General features: G+C 40.5%; 1 protein-coding gene across 5 annotated transcripts in view; it reads left to right on the top strand.

Moving 5' to 3' along the window:
- Nucleotides 1-21,564, top strand: part of Pde4d (phosphodiesterase 4D) — a 1,345,132-nt gene that overhangs the window by 923,467 nt on the left and 400,101 nt on the right. The window contains exon 2 of one of the 5 annotated variants that reach the window (XM_045139037.1): nucleotides 13,054-13,259. The exons of the other annotated variants lie outside the window; for them this stretch is intronic. Coding sequence (XP_044994972.1) covers nucleotides 13,228-13,259 — 32 coding nt within the window. The 5' untranslated portion in view covers nucleotides 13,054-13,227. The remainder of the gene's footprint in view (nucleotides 1-13,053; nucleotides 13,260-21,564) is intronic. 5 annotated transcript variants of the gene reach the window in all.

Consider the following 21,564-nt stretch of genomic DNA (forward strand, 5'->3'; position numbering starts at 1 on the left):
GAAGTAAAAATTATTCAACTAAGCTGGGCGCAGTGGCACACGCCTTTAATCCCAGGACTCAGAAGGCAGAGGTAGGAGGATTGCCATGAGTTCAAGGCCACCCTGAGACTACATAGTGAGTTCCAGGTCATCCTGAGATAGATTGAAACCCTACCTTGACAAAACAAAACAAAACAAAACAAAATTATTCAGCAAATCAGTAGAAATTTCAGTCTATAAGTAATACCAAGGGATAAGTTTTCTGTAACAGAGGAAGAAGAAAAGCTATGGACTACATTGCTGATCAGGGTTCCTGTATTACTTATATTTTTTTTCCTCTCCAAAGTATGCTGAGGCTTTGAAAACAATCGAGAGACACATTCAGATTTCTGAGTGAGAGTGATTTGTAGCCCGGGATTCTAAGCCCAGTTAACTCCACAGTCAACCCACAAGGGAACTGATGAAATAATTGATGCGTTTGAGCCATGTCCAAAATAGTTCACAAAGGGATTTTAAAAAATTATGTTGGAGAGTTCTGGAGCATTCAGTGGTAATGCAACATAAAATTAATCAGTTTTAAAAAGGCAATTTATAGTTCCAGAAGAAAAAATAAGTTATTTAGTTAATGAAACATTATCATGCACACTATTTGGCTTGTCAGTAAATGTTACTTTGCAGGGATAATGAATATTCATTTGACCACTAATTGTGAACAGTTATGGAAATATATTGGGAGGTTATAAGGCGAGAAATGGAGGACTGGCGTGGTGAAGGTGTGAGAAATTTTATAGCCCCTCATGGGCAGTCAATTCAAGTTGAGGAGGAGAGAGGTGTTAGCGATAGGATGGAAGGGTAATAAGAATCAATAAAACAACTTGTATTTGAAACTTCCAGGATGAAGTATACTTAAATGTTAAAAAAAAAAAAAGAACAGTTTGAGGGTTTCATTAAGAGAGACAAGAGTTCATTTCCCAAGTCTTACATAGAACAGTTCTGGAGAAAAGATGTCTCGTGATGTTTTGTGTACATAAAAGTCAAAGGAACCACTATTCCAAATATAACTAAAATGTCTTCTGTTTATTACTATGATCATAGTTACATGCGTGGGATCGGATCGCTTCAACATTTAGATGGAAGACACTACTTTCCCTTTAGTACCTGACAGGTTTAGCCTTGTCATGAGCTTGAATCCACAGGTGGAGTCCGAGGGAAGGATGGCCACCTAAGACCTTCCAGGAGGACAGGAAGTCTCGGTCAGTCTGCCCAGCATACCTAAGAGTGTTAGCGACACGTAGTGGTTGCCATTGAGAGTGGCATTCGCTGTTCAGGTGTTGGGGGTGTCTTACCAACTCTCACTCTGTAAATAAATTGTCGCTACCATTTCCCCTTCTGGTCTTTACATTAGTAAGCGTGATATAGTTCTTTACCATAACTAGGATTCAAACAAGTCATGGTATCCCCGAAATGAGTTACTGTGTTCCTTCTTACTGAGATAATCCTCCTTAGAAATCCTTCCATCCCTCTGAGGACTCCATTTGTATGAAAGCAATGCAAGGAGTTTGGTTTCCTGTACATAGCTTGCAGAGTATATTTATTTAAAAAAAAAAACAAACACTTTATTTATGATAGAGAAAGAGAGTGAGAGAACAGGCATGCCAGGGCCCCTCTGCCACTGCAGACAAACTCCAGACACATGCAGCAGCATTTTGTGGCTTTGCATGGGTACCAGGGAATTGAAGCCAGGCCGTCAGGTTTGGCAAGCAAGTGCCTTTTACTGCTGAGCCATCTCTTCAGCCTGTGTACCTATCTTCTTTCTTGTCTTTCAAAATTGCCATGGTTCCCAATGTTCCTTGCAAGTTTAGAATTCTCGTTGCTTCCAAAGCCTCCAGAAAAAAAAAAAAAAAAAAAATCTCTTTGACCTTCAGATGGTTGGCATAATACACCTTGTAAGAGTTCCTTAATTTGGCCAAAAATAAAAATCCTGGAGCTTTCTCCAAAAGATGGGCTCTCTAGCACAAGGAGAAAGCTGTTCACTACAATGCCAGATTTCCTGACAGACAGATGCACCTGGCAACGGAAGAAGCAGTCTCCCAGGGCTCCAAGGCTTTTCCTGAAGAGCTGCAAGAGCGGATGTGGCTGCTCTTGTTCAGCGCCTCCTACCTTTCCTGTTATCAGAATGTGAACGCCTGCAAGGGTAGCGTCCCCACTGCAGCATGGAAATGGAATTCAGCCAGGAGCGTCAAAGCCCAGGGACAACCCAGGGGACGTCAGTGTCATACAGTGTCCTTGGTATTCCATGTTCAGATCACTTTCATTGCATGAATTATAAGAGTGATCTTCCCACCAGACCACAAGTTCCAAAGACACATTAGTAGCCTGTGTATTGTCCCCATATTTTCCTTTTCCCTGCTGAGTAATAGCTTTGTATGTAGTGGGCCCTCAGAAAACATGGGAAATTGCAAAATTTTTTTGTTTGTTTGTTTTTTTTTTTTTTGGTTTTTCGAGGTAGGGTCTCACTCTAGTTCAGGCTGACCTGGAATTCGCTATGGAGTCTCAGGGTGGCCTTGAACTCACTGCGATCCTCCTACCTCTGCCTCCCGAGTGCTGGGATTAAAGGCGTGCGCCACCACGCCCGGCTTTTGTTTGTTTTTTGAGGTAGGGTCTCACTCTAGCCCAGGCTGACCTGAAATTCACTGTGGAGTCTCAGGGTGGCCTCGAACTCATGGCAATCCTCCTACCTCTGCCTCCCGAGTGCTGGGAATAAAGGCATGCGCCACCACGCCTGGCTGGAAATTGCAATTTTTTTTCCAACCTTTGCAATGTGTTATTGAGCATTATTTCTTTCCATATTAATCCCTTGTGGTTGTAATTTATCCAATTCCTGCCTTTACTGGCAGAATCTGCTGTCTCTTCTCTGCCACACTGGTGAGAGGGACAGGCTTTTGCCTCAGCATCTGAAATAAAAATTCAAGACCCCGTGTGTTAGTTAGTTTCTCTTCAGTTCTTGGAGTGATTATCTCTAAAGCCAGAGTGGTGATGTCAGCATCTCTGAAGACCGGTGAGTAGTGTCTCCCCTTTCTGGTACATTAAATCCAAAATGTGAGCTGCTACTTATGTCTTAGCTCTCAGTATTGTTAGGTTCCTTATTTATAAGTGAAAATTCTAGTGTCAAATTCATAGGATATCTTGAGAAGTAGTTTGTGTATATGCTCAATATGTGTGTGCCATTACTATTATATTACTATGTGTAATAACATCATAGTTTTCTTTTCTATTTAAAATTAAGTTGCAGCTGGGCATGGTGGTGCACGCCTTTAATCCCAGCACTCAGGAGGCAGAGGTAGGAGGATCACCGAGAGTTCAAGGCCACTCTGAGACTACATAGTTAATTCCAGGTCAGCCTGGACCAGAGAGAGACCATACCTCAAAAAATCAAATATTAAATTTAGTTTAATTAAATTTAAAAGTTGCTAATGCTAAGCTCTTGAAGTTGAGAAAATGTAAAACCCAAATGAACTTAAATCCTGGGAAGTGTTTCTTTTGCTTGATAAACAATATAAACATGTTAACATGTTTGTTTTATTATTTTCACCGGTACTGTTTTTTTTTAATTTATTTTGAGGGAGAGAGAGAGGCAGAGAGAGAGAGAGAGAGAAAGAGAGAGTGAGAATGGGTACACCAGGGCCTTTAGCCATTGCAAACGAACTCCAGACGCATGCGCCCCCTTGTGCACATATGCGCCATTGCGCACCTGCATCACTGTGCATCTAGCTACATGGGATCTGGAGATTCAAACATGAGCTCTGAGGCTTTGCAGGCAAGCGCCTTAACCACTTAGCCACCTCTCCAGCCCTTCACTGGTACTATTTTAGCTGGTGTGATTTGGAAATATAGTAGATCTACAGCATGCTGTATTCAGGAGAAGATGTTAACTCACTTTTGTGTTCATTTCCTAGTATTCTGATAGCATCATAAGAATTGATATCCATGGCATTGCAGACTTTCAAGATATTATTAATCATCTCTGTGCGCCCTGAGGGGGAAAAAAAAAAAATCTAGGTTGGCAAAACGTCTTGGCCCAGAAGCCTTCCCTCAGCAAAAAGGCAAGATACGAGTGAGGAGCGTATGCCTACAGGAGCTGTGAGGGTGACATTTTGCCATCTATGTACCAGGGCCTGCCAATTCCCCACTTAGCAGCTATGACATTGACACTGATGCTAGCCAAACAACCCGCGCAGTGCCCCAGGGGCACGTCTCTTTTCTGAGGCTGCCGTCTCGCTGATGAGACAGGGCGAATGCCAGATTCCATCTGCTGTCATTTGTCTGCCAATACAAATAGCGGGCTGCTGCAAGTGTGCTTGGCAGCCATCGTGACGGGTTTTATTGTGGTAACTCAAGGTGAACCACTCCCGAGCATGAGAGGTGGGAAAGACCTGTGATTCCTTCAACCACGCTGCAGATGCTCGTTTAAAATCAGAAGCGTTCAGGGCCCAGAAGCCAGCGGCTCTAATTATCAGGGATGCATGCTTCCAGCTCTCCCTCATTTAGCCTAACTTGCTCTAAGGAGCGCCCAGCAAACTTTTATCACAATTATCTTCCACGTTTAATTAAAGTCCATGTTTTCTGGGATGATAAAACTTTAATTATATTCAAGATTCAGGGAAAAGGAAAGGAAAAGAATGATCAACGATTGCATTCTTGGCGTGGGTCCCTGTATCTGCTCTTTGTCGGAGAAGATGAATTTTTCATAATGTCTGAATTGAAAATGAGGGGGTTTTTTTGAAGTGTAAAAAATTATCAGTTTGAGCTATTTTTATTATCACTTAAAAGTGTCTACAGAGTATATATGATTTGTAAATACATGTTAGAAATGGAAAAAGGAGCTAATCACCACAAAATCAGTCATGTTACTTATGATGGAGACTGTCACTGGAGAGAAGTTGCTTCAGTAAGGAATGCCACAAATAGGAATTTGTGCACAGGGCATAGAAACGGCCAGTCTGAGCCCACCGAAAAATTAGCATGTATGTATTGTGTGGGTGTATGTACTTTGGGGAATGGTCTGGTGGGGGCTCTGCCCTTAAATCTCCTTCCAGCAACCAGCGCTTATAGTCCTGAATTTCTTTCTCTTTCCCCATTTTTAATCCTTCTTCCCATATGTTCTGTTCTCGGGAGGGTCCTCACCACCAGGTGCCCAAGCAGTACATTCACTATGCCGAATTAAATCCTTCTCTCCGGTCTGGATCTCAAGGTCTGCTTTTATTTTCCATGAGATACTTTGGAATTTATGCCTTCAAACTCAAGTTCTGATATGTATGTATGTGTGTGTGTGTGTATATATATATATATATATATATATATATATATATATATGTGCGTGTGTGTATGTATATAATATATACATAAAAGTATGTATATTATATATACATGTATGTTAGATATATATGTACTATATGTATATATTCTATATACATGTATATAGAATATATACATAATATATACGTATATACATATATTTATACATATACACATATATGTACATATACATATATGCATATATGTATATATATATATATACACCTGTATGTATATACATGATATGTTACTGTCACCTAATCAACTGTTCTAGAAATTGCAAGCATTACCCCTTCTTTCATCTCCTATATCCATAGCCACTTGCTTCTTCCTTCAAACTCTGCTCTCCCTGCCCTTCATTCTTCTGCTGTGTTGGAGTGACCCTCATGAGGGTCACATACATACCCAGTCTGGATCTGGACCCCAGACGTTGACTGGCGTATCAGTGTTCAGTCTGGTTAAATCTCTCCCACCCGTGGCCCTTACATGGTGCACTGAAGGCTCTTACTTCATTTTGTCACCATCTGTTTCAGAGACCTCCCAGGCAGCATCTGCGAGGGTTAGAAAGGAAGGCACACAAGGAAGGAAGGTGAGGATCTTGGGCAGAGAAAACTTATCCCTGGGCAACTCCTTGGGAGCTCCTGATAGTTGGCGCCACGTGAAAACACAGGATGCTGTCGACACATTGACAGTTATTGTTTGGTTTGAGAGCATACATATCCAATTTAAAGAAAGAAGAATGTATCTTTAAAGTTTTCTTTTAATTTTCAATTTTATTTTTTATTTATTTATGAGAGAGTGAAAGACAGAGAGAAAGAGAGGGAGACTTAGGGAGGGACAGGGAGATAATGACATGCCAGGGTCTCTCGCCTCTGCAAGTGAATTCCAGAAGTGTGTGTCACCATGTGTATCTTGCATAGGTCTTGGGGAATTAAATCTGGGCCCTTTGGTTTCACAGACAATTGCCTTATCCATTGAGCCATCTCTCTAGCCCTAAAAGGTAAAGTTTATTCAATAAACATCTGTTGAAGTCATGCTGTGTATTGGAGGAGATACAGTAATCAACAGTAGTAATGAAGATTCTACTCTTGTAGATAAGAATTTCAAAAAAATAATTTAAGTGTGTAAATGCATGTGTGTGTGCTAGAATTTTACATAAAATTGTCAGTCATTGCAAGATTATCAGGCATGAAAGGAAAACAATTATGTAGAATCATTTTATTATAAATATATTATTTTTTTAGACAAGAAAAGACATTACAAATAGTATTTTGAGGGACAGGGTTTGGAGACTCACAAATTCACGACTGTAGAGAGCCACCTTGTGGGCATGTGAGTTCCTCACTCCAAAAAAAAAAAAAAAATCAGATAATTTGTTTTTCTCGGGAGTGGTCTTAGAGTGATCTAAAAAGCTGAGTACCTGAATATCTTCCTTGAAAATGAATAGAAAAGCTTGCATGTAATTTTAGCAGAACCCCGAAATCTCTCTTCCTTGAAATTCAACTACCTTCATAAACTTCATATTTTCAGTCCCTACACTTTACATAATATGCCACGAAAATCTAGGTATGGAAAATTATGATTTTTCCCCATGGTCTTCATTTGTAATCACATGCTTTCCTAAAATAAACATTAATTAACTTTGAGCTGTTTTTATGTGAAATAATTTTGTTTTTTTATTTGAGCATGTGTCTAAGCTAAGTCTCAATATTTATAGTCTTTGTATCTGTCATCAACAAAGATCAAATGTTACAGGACTAGAGAGATAGCTCAGCTGTTCAGACTCTTGCCTGCAAATCCGAATGACTTGGGTTCAATTCCCCAGTACTCACATAAAGCCAGATACACAGTGGTCTGTGTGTCTTGAGTTCATTTGTAGCAGCTAAAGGTCCTGGCATATCCATTCTCTGTTTCTCTCTCTCTCTTTCTTTCTCTCTCTCTCTTTCTCTTCCTCTCTCTCTCCTTGCAAATAAATGAATAAAATATTTTTAGAAATGACAAACTCTTTCTTTTAGTATCATGTCACTCATGAGTATCAATCACAAAAATCTTTCATGTATCTGTTACGCAAAATAAAATATGTATTCTGGGTTTCTTATTTCAAAGGCTGAACAGAAGAATTCCAGTGTACATATGTGTATGTTTTTATTTGTGTACACATCTGTATTCTCCTGTTACTTGACACTTAAAGTTTATTCTGTATCTCACCTATTATGAGTAATGCTGTAATGGACTTGGAATACATGAGCTTTCCCACACACTGATTTCATTTCCTTTGAATGTGCCCAGGTGACTGGATTACATGGTCATTATAACTTAAAATTTTTTTTTTACAAACCTCTAAACTATTTCCCATATTGGCTATAGTAACTTAAAGACACCCTTTTCCCACATCTTGCTCTTTTCAGTATTCATTATTCTAATCATTCTATTCTAATTATTCTAAAGTTCTAATCGATAGGAGGGACTACCTCACTGTGAATTTAATTTTCATTTCTCTGATGATTCATGACAATGGACTTTTTTTCATTTTGTTCATGTACTTTTGGGTCATTTGTATCTTTTGAGAAATGTCTGTTTATATAAACAGATAAAATTGTGCACATTTATCATGCATGACATGCCCTTAAATATACCTACATTATGGAATTTTATCTACTAATAACATCTATAATATATATGTGTGTGTATATATATGTGTATGTATGTATATATACATCAGCATAATGTTATCTACCTATGTAACATAAACATCTAAATAATAAGCATGGTTATTATTTTGTGATAAAAAGCAATTAACAACATCCACTGTCTTAGCATTTCAAAAGTAAAATATTTGGGCTGGAGAGATGGCTTAGTGGTTAAGTGCTAGCCTGTGAAGCCTAAAGACCCCAGGTCAAGACTCGATTCCCCAGGACCCATGTAAGCCAGATGCACAAGGTAGTGCATGCATCTGGAGTTTGATTGCATTGGCTGGAAGCCCTGGTGTGCCAATTTTCTCTCTCTCTCTCTCTCTGTGTGTCTCTCTCTCTGCCTCTTCCTCTCTCTGTCTGTTGCTCTCAAATAAATTTTTAAAAAGTATAATATTTTGTGAAATTTTTTTGTTATTTTGGGTTTTTTTTTCCTTTTTTATGTAATAGAGACAGTTTATTAAGAAAGAGAAAAGGCTATGACTGATTTGGTAGCTCATTCAGTAGAGAATTTACCTAGCATGCATGAGGTCCTAGGCTCAATCCTCAGTACCCTCCCCCAAAATAAATTTAGTTGGTGTAGTGGCACACGCTTTAATCCCAGCCCTCAGGAGGCATAGGTAGGAGGATCACTGTGGGTTTGAGTCCAGGCTGGGACTATGGAGTGAGTTTCAGGTCAGCCTAGGCTAGAGTGAGACCCTACCTGGCAAAAATAAATAAAATAAAATAAAATAATAAAGGTATTCCCAAGAACGGAAGTGAGCTAGTGAGATAGGCAAAGGTTCAAACCTCACTTTATCCCCATTCTTGAGTCAGGGTAGCTGTGTAGCTCCTGTTAGCGGCAAACTCATGGTCCATGATCCTCTTGCTAGAACCTCAGGAGTGCTGGGATTACAAAATGTGTAGCATCAAGCCCAGTATTAACAAAGAGCAGAAGCCAGGTATGATGGTGTAGGACTGTCATCTTTGCACTTAGGAAGCAGAAGTAGGAGGGTTGCTTCAAGTTTGAGGGTCAGCCCGAGTTATGCAGTGAGTTCCAGATCAGCTTCGAGTACACAGTAAGACCTTGCCTCAAAACGAACATGCAAACGGGCAAACCTTCTCATTCCCTATAGTGAGTGACCGTGCCGTGCAGCAGATATCTTTAACATATGTTCCACTAGTCATTTTGTGTTTTTGTGCTAAGTCTCCACTTCAGTCAACACCCCAGCTCTGGTAGACTCTTGTCAAAACAGTCCGACCCTCTACCTCTCTGAAATTGCCTTCTCAGATCCCATGTATGAGTAAGATCACTTGGCTGTTTTTATAAGAGTGTGATTGTTTACTTATTGAACTGAGTTCGGCATCTTCTGTGCCAACATAAATGAACTTGGAGGGCATGTTCAGTAGCATAATGCAAGTGAATGAAGAGAAGTATTGTATGATCTCACATGTGGAATCCTAGAGAAGTCCAACTCATTGAAACAGAGTTCCATAGTGGTTACCAGAGACTGGGAGATGGCAGCTATATTGTGTCAAAAGGACACAAAATTTTGATCAGAAATAGGGAAAAAAAAAATTGAGACATTTGTAGACTACCAGTGAGGCTATAACTAATAGAAAAATACTGGGATGGAGAGATGGCTTAGCAGTTAAGGTGTTTGCCTGTGAAGCCTAAGGATCCAGGTTCAGTTCCCCAGTACCCACCTAAGTCACATGCACAAGAGGGCCCATGCATCTGGAATTCATTTGCAGTGGCTAGAGGCCCTGGTGCGCCTATTCTCTATCTGCCTTTTGCTCTCTCAAGATAAGTAAATAAAATAATTTTAAAATATTAGTCTTAAGAAAAAGATTGTACACTTGAAAATTACTCAGAAAGATTTTAAGCATTGTTATCCCCAAAAACTAAATATGTGAGAAATTGTATGTATTAAAACTCCCTTGACTTAGCTACTCCACGATATATACAATGGAAACATCCTTTTTTTTTTTTTTTTTTTTTCGAGGTAGGGTCTCACTCTAGCCCAGGCTGACTTGGAATTCACTATGGAGTCTCAGGGTGGCCTCGAACTCCCCTACCTCTGCCTCCCGCGTGCAGGGATTAAAGGCACGTGCCACCACACCCAGCTATAAGAGAAAGGGACAGATACAGGGAATGGGCAGAGCAGTGCCCTAGCCCACACGAGTGTCCCCTTGTGCATCGGGCTTGCGTGCATCCCACTTGCGTGTGTCCTGGGGATTCGAACCGGGGTCCTTTGGCTTCAGAGTCAAAGGCTCTAACCGCTAAGCCATTTCCCAGTTCTGAAACATCATTTTGTATAGCGTAAAAGATATGCAACTATTGTGAATGAAAAAGTAATGATTTTTGGAATCACAGCCTAGTCTTAGGGTAATGAAGTCATAACCATATGAAGTTGATGACATCTGAGAAGAATCCTGAGCCACAATTCAAACACACTCCTAGTACGATATTCCCTCGTGCTTATTCACTGGGACATCGGCTGTCTTCGGAAAACCCACATCACTTGGTCAGGCCTGTGAGAGTCCGTCCTTTTAACATTAATGGTAGTTTGTCTGCTTCATCTCTTGTTATTGAGATCTCTGGCAGAGGTCAGGAATGCCCATTGTGGATTCTGTGGAATATTTGTTCCTTAAAATATATACAGCTGCTATATGCAGGGTGACTCCATGGTCAAATAAGTGAAGTGCCACAGAAATAAACTCATGAATTACCAAAAAAAAAATCCATTTTATTTTATTTATCTTGATTTATCGAGGTAGGGTCTCGCTCTAGCCCAAGCTGACCTGGAATTTATGAGGTAGTCTCAGGGTGGCCTTGAACTCACAGCGATCCTCCTACCTCTGCCTCCCGAGTGCTGGAATTAAAGGCATGTGCCACCACGCCCAGCTTAAAAAATCCATTTTAAATCAACCTAAATAAGTAATGAAACTTTCTAAGAAAATATCATCTACAGAATGTTATATGCAGGATACTCAAATTTCCATGAAACAAACACATTTCTGTTTGTGTCTTGGAGAATCTGATGGGGTTTGTTCTTAGAGAGAACAGGTTAGCCTATGCATAGCTAGATGTGCACAAATAAATATATATGTATATATATATTGATTTTTCAAGTTAACGTCTCACTCTAGCCCAGGCTGACCTGGAAGTCACTATGTAGTCCCAGGGTGGCCTTGATCTCATGGCGATCCTTCTACCTCTGCCTCCCAAGTGCTGGGATTAAAGGCAAGCGCCACCACGCCCAGCCATACACAGATACATTTGTAAAATGTACGCAGTTTGCTTGGACAGATTTCAAGATATGAGAAATTGACTTCTAGTGCAGAATATCCTGGAAGATGAAACTTTTTTTTTTTAGACTGTATGATCCCAATTCAAATATTATGACGAATTTTAATTTAGCAGGCAATTTGGTGTCATGGAGAAAGCTCTCTCCTGACAGTGAGTTAGCATGACTAGTAAGTATAATTGTGCTGCCTTCTGTTTGACTAACGATTCATGTTCCCTTTTCTAGCTAAGGTAAAGGAATTCTTGCAGCAGCCCCCAAAGCTCTGTGATGAGTGTAAAACTGGTACAGAGATTTGTTTTTTCCTCCTACACCTACCTCATGTTAAAGGCTGTCTGAGGAGAACATTATTGGTATGCAGGTGTGTGGTCTGGGGAGGATCCATCATGCTAAAACTCATCTCTCCCTTTCAGAAAAACCCCATTCCAATTAGTATATTCAGACCTCTGAGACATTCTGTCATTAGATTTATTTTTCATTAAAATTGTCAAACCAGTGCCAGGCGCTCTGGTGTGCGCCTTTAATCTCAGCATTTGGGAGGCAGAGGTAGGGGGATTGCCATGAGATTGAGGCCACCCTGAGACTCCATCATGAATTCCGGGTCAGCCAGGACCAGAGTGAGACACTACCTCGAAAAACCAAAAAATAAAAAAATAAAAAATAAATTGTCCAACCATTGTTTTGCCTGTTATTTGAAACTCTATTCTTTCTTTCCCGTTGTTGTTCACGTGGACTCAATATCTCAGACATGAGCATTTCTTGCAATAGTTTTGGAAATACATGTAAGCCTCTATTTTTCTGATGTTTATGAGTAAATGTTTTGTATAGTAATGCTCATAGGGACTAACTTGCATCAAAAAATCTTTAGAAATGTGATTTACTTATTTATATTGAACTGATTGCACGTGTTCATATTATTTCTAATTAAATGCCTCCATTTAAAGGAAAGGGTATGGGGATAGGAAGGAAAACTACATACCTCCATCCTGCCTCAGGCCTCTTTTCCAACTCATATCCACAACTACTAAAGTATCCAAAGTCTGTTTTATAGGAAAGCATTATTGGAGGGTTGGAGAGATGGCTTAGCAATTAAAGTGCTTGCCTGTGAAGCCTAAGGATCAAGGTTCGCTTCCCCAGCACCCACATAAGCCAGCTACACAGGTGGTACGTGCGTCTGAAATTTGTTTGCAGTGGCTGGAGGCCCTGGCGTGCCCTTATTCTCTTCCTCCTCTGTCCCACCCCCCATAAATAAGTAAATAAAAACGTTTTGAAAAGAGTGCATTATTGGAGAGGCTTATAACTCTAAGCAAGCATAGTAGCACCGTGGAATTAATGTATGGGACTGAAAGTTAAGGACAAGGGGTTCCTGATAAACTGAATGAGTGTGGGGCACATTGATAGAGAAGTGCCAGCTTCCAGCCTCAGGCAGGAGGCAGAGTAAAGGGTTGGCAAAGGCCTCAGCTGGTTCCTTGCATGATTCTGGAACTCAAGCCTTTGTGGGGATTGAGATCTTGGATGAGCATCGGATGCCTTCTGCCAGAGAGATTCGTCGTGCCAATGGGGGAGATCTGGGATTGCACTCCAGGGACCATCTGCATCATGAATGCTAAAACCTGAAGTGAAAGGGCCAAGCTCATGTCCCACAGCTTGAGAAGTACAAGGGCTGCCTCTGGAAAAGGACTCCTGTCTCAAAGACAAGACCTTTGCGGGCTGACACATCCATGATGTTTATTCCTCCTCAGCTTAAAGTCGGTGCCAGCATCACTTTGAAGAGGACCAATGGAGGAAAGATATCGTGGAGAGCAAGTAGAAGTGAACAGAACCCAGCAGAAACAGAAACAATTGTAGGGGGAATTTAAACAGCAGCTGATACTTAAGAGCTAATCCAGAAGCAACCAAGCAAATAACATTGCCCTATGCAAAGGAGAGAAGATTCCATAGTCATAAGGTACGAACCAAAGGCTTTGGCAAAAACAGACGTCAAAGACTAAAGAAGTGACTTTTGGGAAGCTATAAATTTATACTCCGAAATTTGCTGGGATAATCTTCCAAACCAGGCACAGTTATGAAAGGAGGGATTTATTTGAAGTTTACATACCCAGAGAAAGTTCCATAGTGGCAGAGGAAGTTGTCCCCCCACCCTTTCAGAGATCCGTGGAGAGAGAGAGAGAGAGAGAGAGAGAGAGAGAGAGAGAGAGAGAGAGAAACCACCAACCAAAAACAAGAACAAAAGCTCAACAGTCAAGTCACAAGAAACCAGACAGTACTCAAGCACGTGACATATCTTAGACTAGAATTCAGAGCTGCCCCCCAGAGCAAGGTAGCTTTAATGAACTCCTGAATCTATTGGGAGCCATCTATCCAAACTACTACAATGTTCAAAGTTGGAAGAGATAGTTTTATTGAAGGTGTTCATCTTTGTGGTGTATGCATGTTCATCTGCATGTGAGAGCATGTCTGGATGTCTGGGCACGTACAAGTGGAGGCCCAGGTTGACATTTGAAATCTTTTCAATGGCTCTCCACTTTCTTTACTGAGGCATGTTCTCGCATTTGAACCCATGGCTCGCTGATGTGGCTAGTCTAGTAGCTGGCCTGTCTGAAGGATCTCTGTACTGTGCCTCCTTAGCACTGTGATTACAGATGGGCCACTACATCGCCCAAGATGTTGGTGCTAGGGATCCAAACAATGGTCCTCAAGCACTTGAAGCAAATGCTTTATCATTTCAGCCATCTCCCCCAGTCTCAGAGAAGATAGATTCTGGCCTGGAGAGATGGATTAGTGGTTAAGGTCTTTTCCTGAAAAGCCTAAAGGACCCAGGTTCGATTCTTCAGGACCCATGTCAAGCCAGATGCACAAGGTGGCACATGCGTTTGGAGTGTGTTTATAGTGGCTAGAGGCCCTGGTTGCACCCATTTTCTCTCTTGCTCTTTCTTTCTCAAATAAATAAATAAAATATTTTTTAAAGAAGCACAATTTTTTAAAAAAGAAAGATAGATGCTAAAATATATCAGAGCCAAAGACAAAAGGTGCAAAATGGAGAGAAAATATTGAAGATTGAGGCTGTCTTAGGTATAGTTGTTTGAGAACATTATAACCAATGATGAGATAAAATTATTTTATAAACAACCACATGAATAAAATAAGAAAACTTCTCATTACTGTATAAACGAATGATTTATTTTAGATTTAAAAAATGACTTTGAGTACACAATGTAAGGAATTAAAAAAAGCTGTGCTCACAAGAGATGGTTCACTGGCTAAAGATGCTTGTGAGGCCTGCCTGCCTTACCCACATAAAGCCAGATGCACAAAGTGGCACATGCGTCTGGAGATTGTTTACAATGGCAAGAGCTCCTGGCCAGCCTATATTTCGCCCCATCCTTCTCTCTCTCTTTCTCAATGCAAATAAAGAAAAAAATATTTTAAATAACAAAGTTACTATGACACATATTCAGGAAATACCATAGAACTTGGAGTATATAGAACCTAACTAACACCTTCAAAAGAAAGATGGGTGTCGGAGGGAAGAGACATCCCATTTAAAGGGATGAGAATGAAGGCAGGGAATGATGGCGCATGCCTTTAATCCCAGCCCTTGGGAGGCAGAGGTAGGAGGATCGCTGTGAGTTCAAAGCCACCCTGAGACTACAGAGTGAATTCCAGGTCAGCCTGGGCTAGAGTGAGACCCTACCTCAAAAAAAAAAAAAAAAAAAAAAAAGGAAAGAAAGAAAAATGAATTGATCTTAAAACTACTCAACCGCATTAGAAGCTATACAATAGAGTCAAGTATTCAGTATTTTAGTATTTTGAGAAACATTTTTGTTCTTCATAAAATATATAGCATCAAGCTATCAGCAGATATAAGGGCAAAACAGAGCCACCTTATTCACGTGTTGTCCAAAGAAAGTTAAATACTGGTCACACTGTAAAATGTGACCAGGAAGATATTAAACGGAGACAGGAAACAATTAGTGAGGAAGTTGTAAGGTCTAACACAGGAGTTAACAGAAAGAACAGGATGTCCAATATCTAGGAAGCTCATAAAGTAATAGCCCAGGATCCAGGCTGAACAGGAAGAGCAGAGGGAACTGAGGCAAAGATTCAAAAGAAGAAAACAGAATTATAACAGATTATCCAATATGATAGATTATGGGGAGAGGAGAGGACAGTTAAAAGATAACATTTGGAGACATAAAAGACCATGTTTCACCACAAAACCAAAGTTGCATCCTAGGACTTACACATAATGAATAAAGTCAGTGTAGTAAAAATGCATAAACTGGGCTGGAGAGATGGCTTAGAGGTTAAGTGCTTGCCTGTGAAGCCTAAGGACCCTGGTTCGAGACTGAATTCCCCAGGACCCACGTTAGCCAGATGCACAAGGGGGCGCACGCGTCTGGAGTTCGTTTGCAGTGGCTGGAGGCCCTGGCGCGCCCATTCTCTCTCTCTGCCTCTTTCTCTCTCTGTCTGTTGCTCTCAAATAAATAAATGAATAATTTGAAAAATGCATAAACTGTGTTAATATATAACCAGTAAATTTAACCAGAAGTGGTGGGGAAGAGAGAGCAGGAAAAGAGGACAGAAGAGATTCTGTGTACTCAATAGGAACTGAACAGATAATGGCTAAATTTAGCAAAGTCAAGGCTAGTGACAATCAGATTTGAATTACAGAGTTGAGTGCCAACAGAAACAAAGTCATTTGAGAATAACTGTTCCGTGTGTGTGTGTACAGGCTGGGATGTAGCACACAAGTAGAACGTTTGTTTAACTAACATGCATGAGGCTTTAATAAAAATATAGTTAGTGGCTTGTTTTAAGGTTCTTCAGGATTTTGCTATAACCTTTATATTAATTTTCAAATTTTATTTGATCTGTTTGAGAGAGAGATAGAAAGAGGGAGAAAAAGAGAAAGAGAGAGAGAGAGAATGGGCACGCTAGGACCTTCAGCCACTGCAAATGAACACCAGATGCATGTGCCACCTTGTGCTTCTGGCTTACATGGATCCTGAGGAATCGAACCTGAGGCCTTAGGCTTTGCAGACAAATACATTAACCACTAAGCCATATCTCCAGCCCATAGTCTTCATCTTAAATGTGTCAGATTTATCTCTTCACTGTGGAGGCTATCTGCTTTTTAAACAACTTCCAAGTCTTATACCATACAAGGTTGTTGCTTATTTATTTTATTTATTTATTTTATATTTTTTTGGTCCTCATGGCCTCGCTATAGTCAGAAGCCTTGTAATCAGTCACCTGCATGGACTTCTCTGGAAGGAGAGAAGAGAAATGGTAGCATGTCTAAACCAGCAATTCACTCCTTTCCCACATGTGACTTGAAGGCCAGATCTGATCTTAAGGCTCTATTTTGCCACAAGTAGGTCAAGCGAATGTGCTGGTTAAGTGGAGAACTGGAAAGATTGAGCAGGCAACTCTCATGATGACCACAATGTCCCTCACAAAACACCTGCTAAGTAAAAGTCATGTGATTTATGTCTAGCTAAAATTTTAATTTAAAAATATCCATGTAGCCGAGCATGGTAGTGCACACCTTTAATTCTAGCACTTGGGAGGCAGAGGTAGGAGGCTCATCATGAGCCATGAGTTTGAGGCCACAATTCCAGGTCAGCCTGGACTAGAGTGAAAAAAAAAAAAAAAAATATATATATATATATATCCATGTGAGTAATGGATATATAAATATGCTATATATATATTTATATAACAATATATACATATATTTCCAAGTAGGGTATGGATGGAAATAAAATTATTCACAAGGAATAAATATATTAGTAAAGCCATTTGTATTATGCATATACATTTTAAATATATTGTGTATATACATATATGTATATATGTGTATAATTAATTATATAGGTAGGACTGGAGAGATGGCTTAGAAGTTAAGACACTTGCCTGTGAAGTCTGAGGACCCAGGTTCAATTCCCCAAAACCCACGTAAGCCAGATGCACAAGGTGGCACATCTGTCTGGAGTTTGTTTGCAGTGGCTAGAGATCCTAGTATACCCATTCTCTCTCTTTCTCTCTGTTTCTCTCATAAAAAATAAAGTAAAAAATATTTTAAAATATGTACATATGTATACATCTATATACAAATACATATACGTATATATGTCTAAAACATATGTCTAAAATATGTATATGTCTGGCTTTCTCTTTTTTCCATTTTATCCATCCCTTAAAGAATCTTTTATTGGAGTGGTTCAAGGTTAAGTCCTTGCTGTAGCCCAGGTTTTCCTGGAATTCGCTGTGTCGTCTCAGGTTGGCCTCAAAGGGGTTTTTTAAAATACTTCTCTTTATGAGGCATTGCTCTGGCTCATCAGTATTCATGGAGGAATAAACAAACAGAAACTTCAGCTTATCTTTCAAGGTTTCTGTTTGATGTAGCTTATGTTGAGGCAAAGAGACTCATATATGTAATAAATAAATACATGGATGGGGCTGGAGAGATGACTTAGTGGTTAAGGCGTTTGCCTGCAAAGCCAAAGAACCTCCAGTTCGATTCCCCAGGACCCATATAAGCCAGATGCACAGGTAGCGCATGCATCTGGAGTTCGTTTGCAGTGGCTGGAGGCCCTGATACATCCATTCTTTCTCTTTCTCTCTCTCTCCCTCTTTCTCTTCAAAGAAAGAAAGAAAGGAAGGAAGGAAGGAAGGAAGGAAGGAAGGAAGGAAGGAAGGAAGGAAGGAAGGAAGGAAGGAAGGAAGGAAGGAAGGAAGGAAGGAAGGAAGGAAGGGAGGGAGGGAGGGAGGGAAGAAAGAAAGACTACCATCAACCCTTTAATATGTACACAAACCCAAAGGCACTATTTACAGAAAGCAACTGTGGTATTGAGGAATTAACTGTATTACTGCTGACAAATTTGCCTGATTTACTAGAAATATTGGAATGCCACTTTGATTTGAGATTCATTGCTCTTTTTTTCTTTTGCAGGTAAGTTTGGACTTTTTCTTTTCTTGTGGAATGAAGGTATGGTGTCACTCTCTCAGAGTTTTAATTGCTTTTGACATTTCACAACACAAACAATTGTTGCTATTGCAAATATTTGAAAAGTAACATAGTTGGTTTAAGTTTAAGTGATTATGAAATTGATTGACTACTCCACCAGTCCGACTGGTTTAAGGGTTTTTTTGTTGTTGTTTATTTGTTTGTTTGTTTGGTTTTCGAGGTAGGTTCTCACTGTAGTCTAGGCTGACCTGGAATTCACTATGTAGTCTCAGGGTGACCTCAAACTCAAGGTGATCCTCCTACCTCTGCCTCCGGAGTGCTGGGATTAAAGGTGTGCGCCACCACGCCCAGTGGTTTAAGGTATTTGATTCAGATATTTTAAGAGTGTGAAATTTGGAGGGAATAAGTCAGTAGGCGTTTGCATCTGGGTTTGTGTTTATATGATTTGCAAGTCAGGCACAAGGAAGAAGATTGTGTTGGATACAGGTTAAAAAAAAATAAGTGTGAAGCTTATTTGTGGAAGGGAACTAAAGCTGAGAAGGGTAGTGGCCTTTATTCCAAACACTGACTGTGTGGTGGCTATGAACGGATATCCCAAGAAAGCAAACCTTTTCATGAGCAAAAGATTCAACCGATAGCTATTTTCATTCATGTTTCGTTTGGTGTTTCCTCCTGTAATTGTGCAAAATGTCTGGCCATTCGACTGTTGCATCTTTGCAAAAAGATTGTCAGCGATAATTTTCAAAGGAAACTCAATTTTTCAGTCACAAAGCAGTGAAATAAATCTGGGTTTCAGATAAGAACTAAGGGAATCCAACAGAGCTTCTAGATACACAAAAGAGAAGTAATTGCCACAAGAACCCGGGGAGACATAAGCCTCAAGACTTTTACAGGGGGAGCGAGGTAGTCCATCGAATTGTCCATGGGGCCACGGCTTTCTCATGGTGTGCCATGCCTTCATTAGCACACGAAACAAGTGATCCTGTAAGATTGCATCAGGCATAATTTCAATAAGCTCTGTACTCATTATGAATAGTATCTAAGCACTACATTACTTTTGAAAACCAATGAAAGCTTTATTATTAATAACCTTTAAAATCGAGGAGGGATATGTGTGGTGGTTTGAATGTGAAATGTCTCCAATAGCCTCATAGGTTTTGACCACTTTGTTCCCAGCCAGTCACAATTTCAGAGGATTGTCAAGATTTTGGGAGGTGGAGTTTTGCCACAAGAGGTATGCCACTCAGGGCTCACCAGATGGTTCATTAGAACAGCACCCTGGGTGTTCAGAACTCACTTACTCTAGGGCTGGGGAGCTGGCTTAGCGGTTAAGCACTTGCCTGTGAAGCCTAAAGACCCCAGTTCGAGGCTCGATTCCCCAGGACCCTCTTTAGCCAGATGCACAAGGGGGCGCACACATCTGGAGTTCGTTTGCAGTGGCTAAAAGCCCTGGCACACCCATTCTCTCTCTCTCTATCTGTCTCTCGCTCTCGCTCTCTGACACTCTCAAATACATAAATAAAAAATATGAACAAAAAAAGAAAGAATAAAAAGAACTTACTCACTCAATACTACCTCCTCCTTGCTGTTAAGATGTGAAGGTTTGGCTGCCTGCTTTGCCATGCTTCCCAGGCCATTATGACCCCTCCCCCATAAATCATCCCCCCACCACTAAACTGTGATTGAAAATAAACCCTTTCCTTCTGTGAGCTGTTTCTGGCCAAGTGTTTTGTCCCAGCAATGTGAAGTTAACTCCAAAGTTCTAAGATGCTAGTTAGCAAAAAATGAGTGCTCCAGTTTGGGGCTGAAATATTCCCCCTAAATCATGTGTATTTAAGGATTGAGCTCTGGAGTAGCAGTGTTGGTAGAACCTTTAAGAGATGCCTTCTAGGACTGGGGAGATGGCTTTGTGGTTAAGCGCTTGCCTGTGAAGCCTAAGGACCCCGGTTCAAGGCTTGATTCCCCAGGACCCACTTAAGCCAGATGCACAAGGGGGCGCACGCGTCTGGAGTTCATTTGCAGTGGCTGAAGGTCCTGGCATGCCCATTCTCTCTATCTGCCTCTTTCTCTCTCTCTCTGTTGCTCTGAAATAAATAAATAAAAATAACCAAAAAAAAAAAAAAAAGAGAGAGAGAGATGGCTTCTAGTCAGAGCTCATTAGGCCACTGGGGGATGTGCCCTTGAAAAGGGATTGTGGGGCCTTAGTCCCTTCACTTTTTGGCATGAGGTGAGTGGTTTTATCTCAGCCACAATTCTGCGGTGATGTGCCATCTCAAGCCAGAGCAACAGGGCCAACTGATGTGAACTGGGATCACTAAACTGTAAGCTAGCGTACAACTGTTAATCCACATAAGACTGACTTGGGTGTTCGTTGCAGTGACCAGAGGCTGTCTGACAAACACAGTGAGTGTGGTACCACGGAAGAGCCCTGACAGCTCTTAAGCCCTGGTCTTAATCTTTGATCTCATTATCTTCTCTCCAATATAATCATCTCAGTACCAATGTGTTGACCTGCCTCCCTCAGGAGACAGATTGCAAATATACATCACCTATTTTGAACAGTGTGCATGTCGGCCCTTTTCAGATGTGAATAAGCACTTGGTTGTGAATAGCTCCGCCAGGGTGCTCAACTGAAGTTTCAAAGTAAAAATTCAACTTCTTAGAAGTGTGCATGAGTTTAAACACTAGAGGGCACAAAAGGATACTGGTAAACAGGGCATTACAATTATGAAAGGCTGTGGCCCCAACGTGCAAAATTTGTCTGCAGCTTTCATAACCTCACCAGCCACAAGAACTTGATGTGGTTGACCACCTTTTGGTTGCTCTAACAATATCCGGATGACTTGCTTTTTTTTTAAATTATTAATTGGTCTTTTTGTTTTTATATACTTATTTTTAAATTTTTATTTACTTAATTGTGTGTGTGTGTTTATGCAAGCCAATGCCAGACGCTTGTACTGCTTTTTGGAGTGGGTTGTGATTATGTGGGTGGCTTATGAATTGAACCAGGGCAGGTAGGATTTGCAAGCAGGTACCTTTAGCCACTGAGCAATCTCCCCAGCCACCTCTTGGCCTTTTCATCAAATGCAGGTCCAATTAACTACATACAGGGTGGGTTTTCCCCTTGTCTCGTGAGAGGATGCATTGTTTTACTGTTCTAGCTTCTGAGTACTTTCTACGGGTTAGCACCCAACAAGTTATTTCCACTGATCTTACATTTTCCTAATATTTTAAATAGACTAAGTCATCTATGTGGATGTAGCTTGTTACATTGATTTTT

Source organism: Jaculus jaculus, chromosome 20 (assembly GCF_020740685.1).
Source record: "Jaculus jaculus isolate mJacJac1 chromosome 20, mJacJac1.mat.Y.cur, whole genome shotgun sequence".
Classification (NCBI taxonomy): Eukaryota; Metazoa; Chordata; class Mammalia; order Rodentia; family Dipodidae; genus Jaculus; species Jaculus jaculus.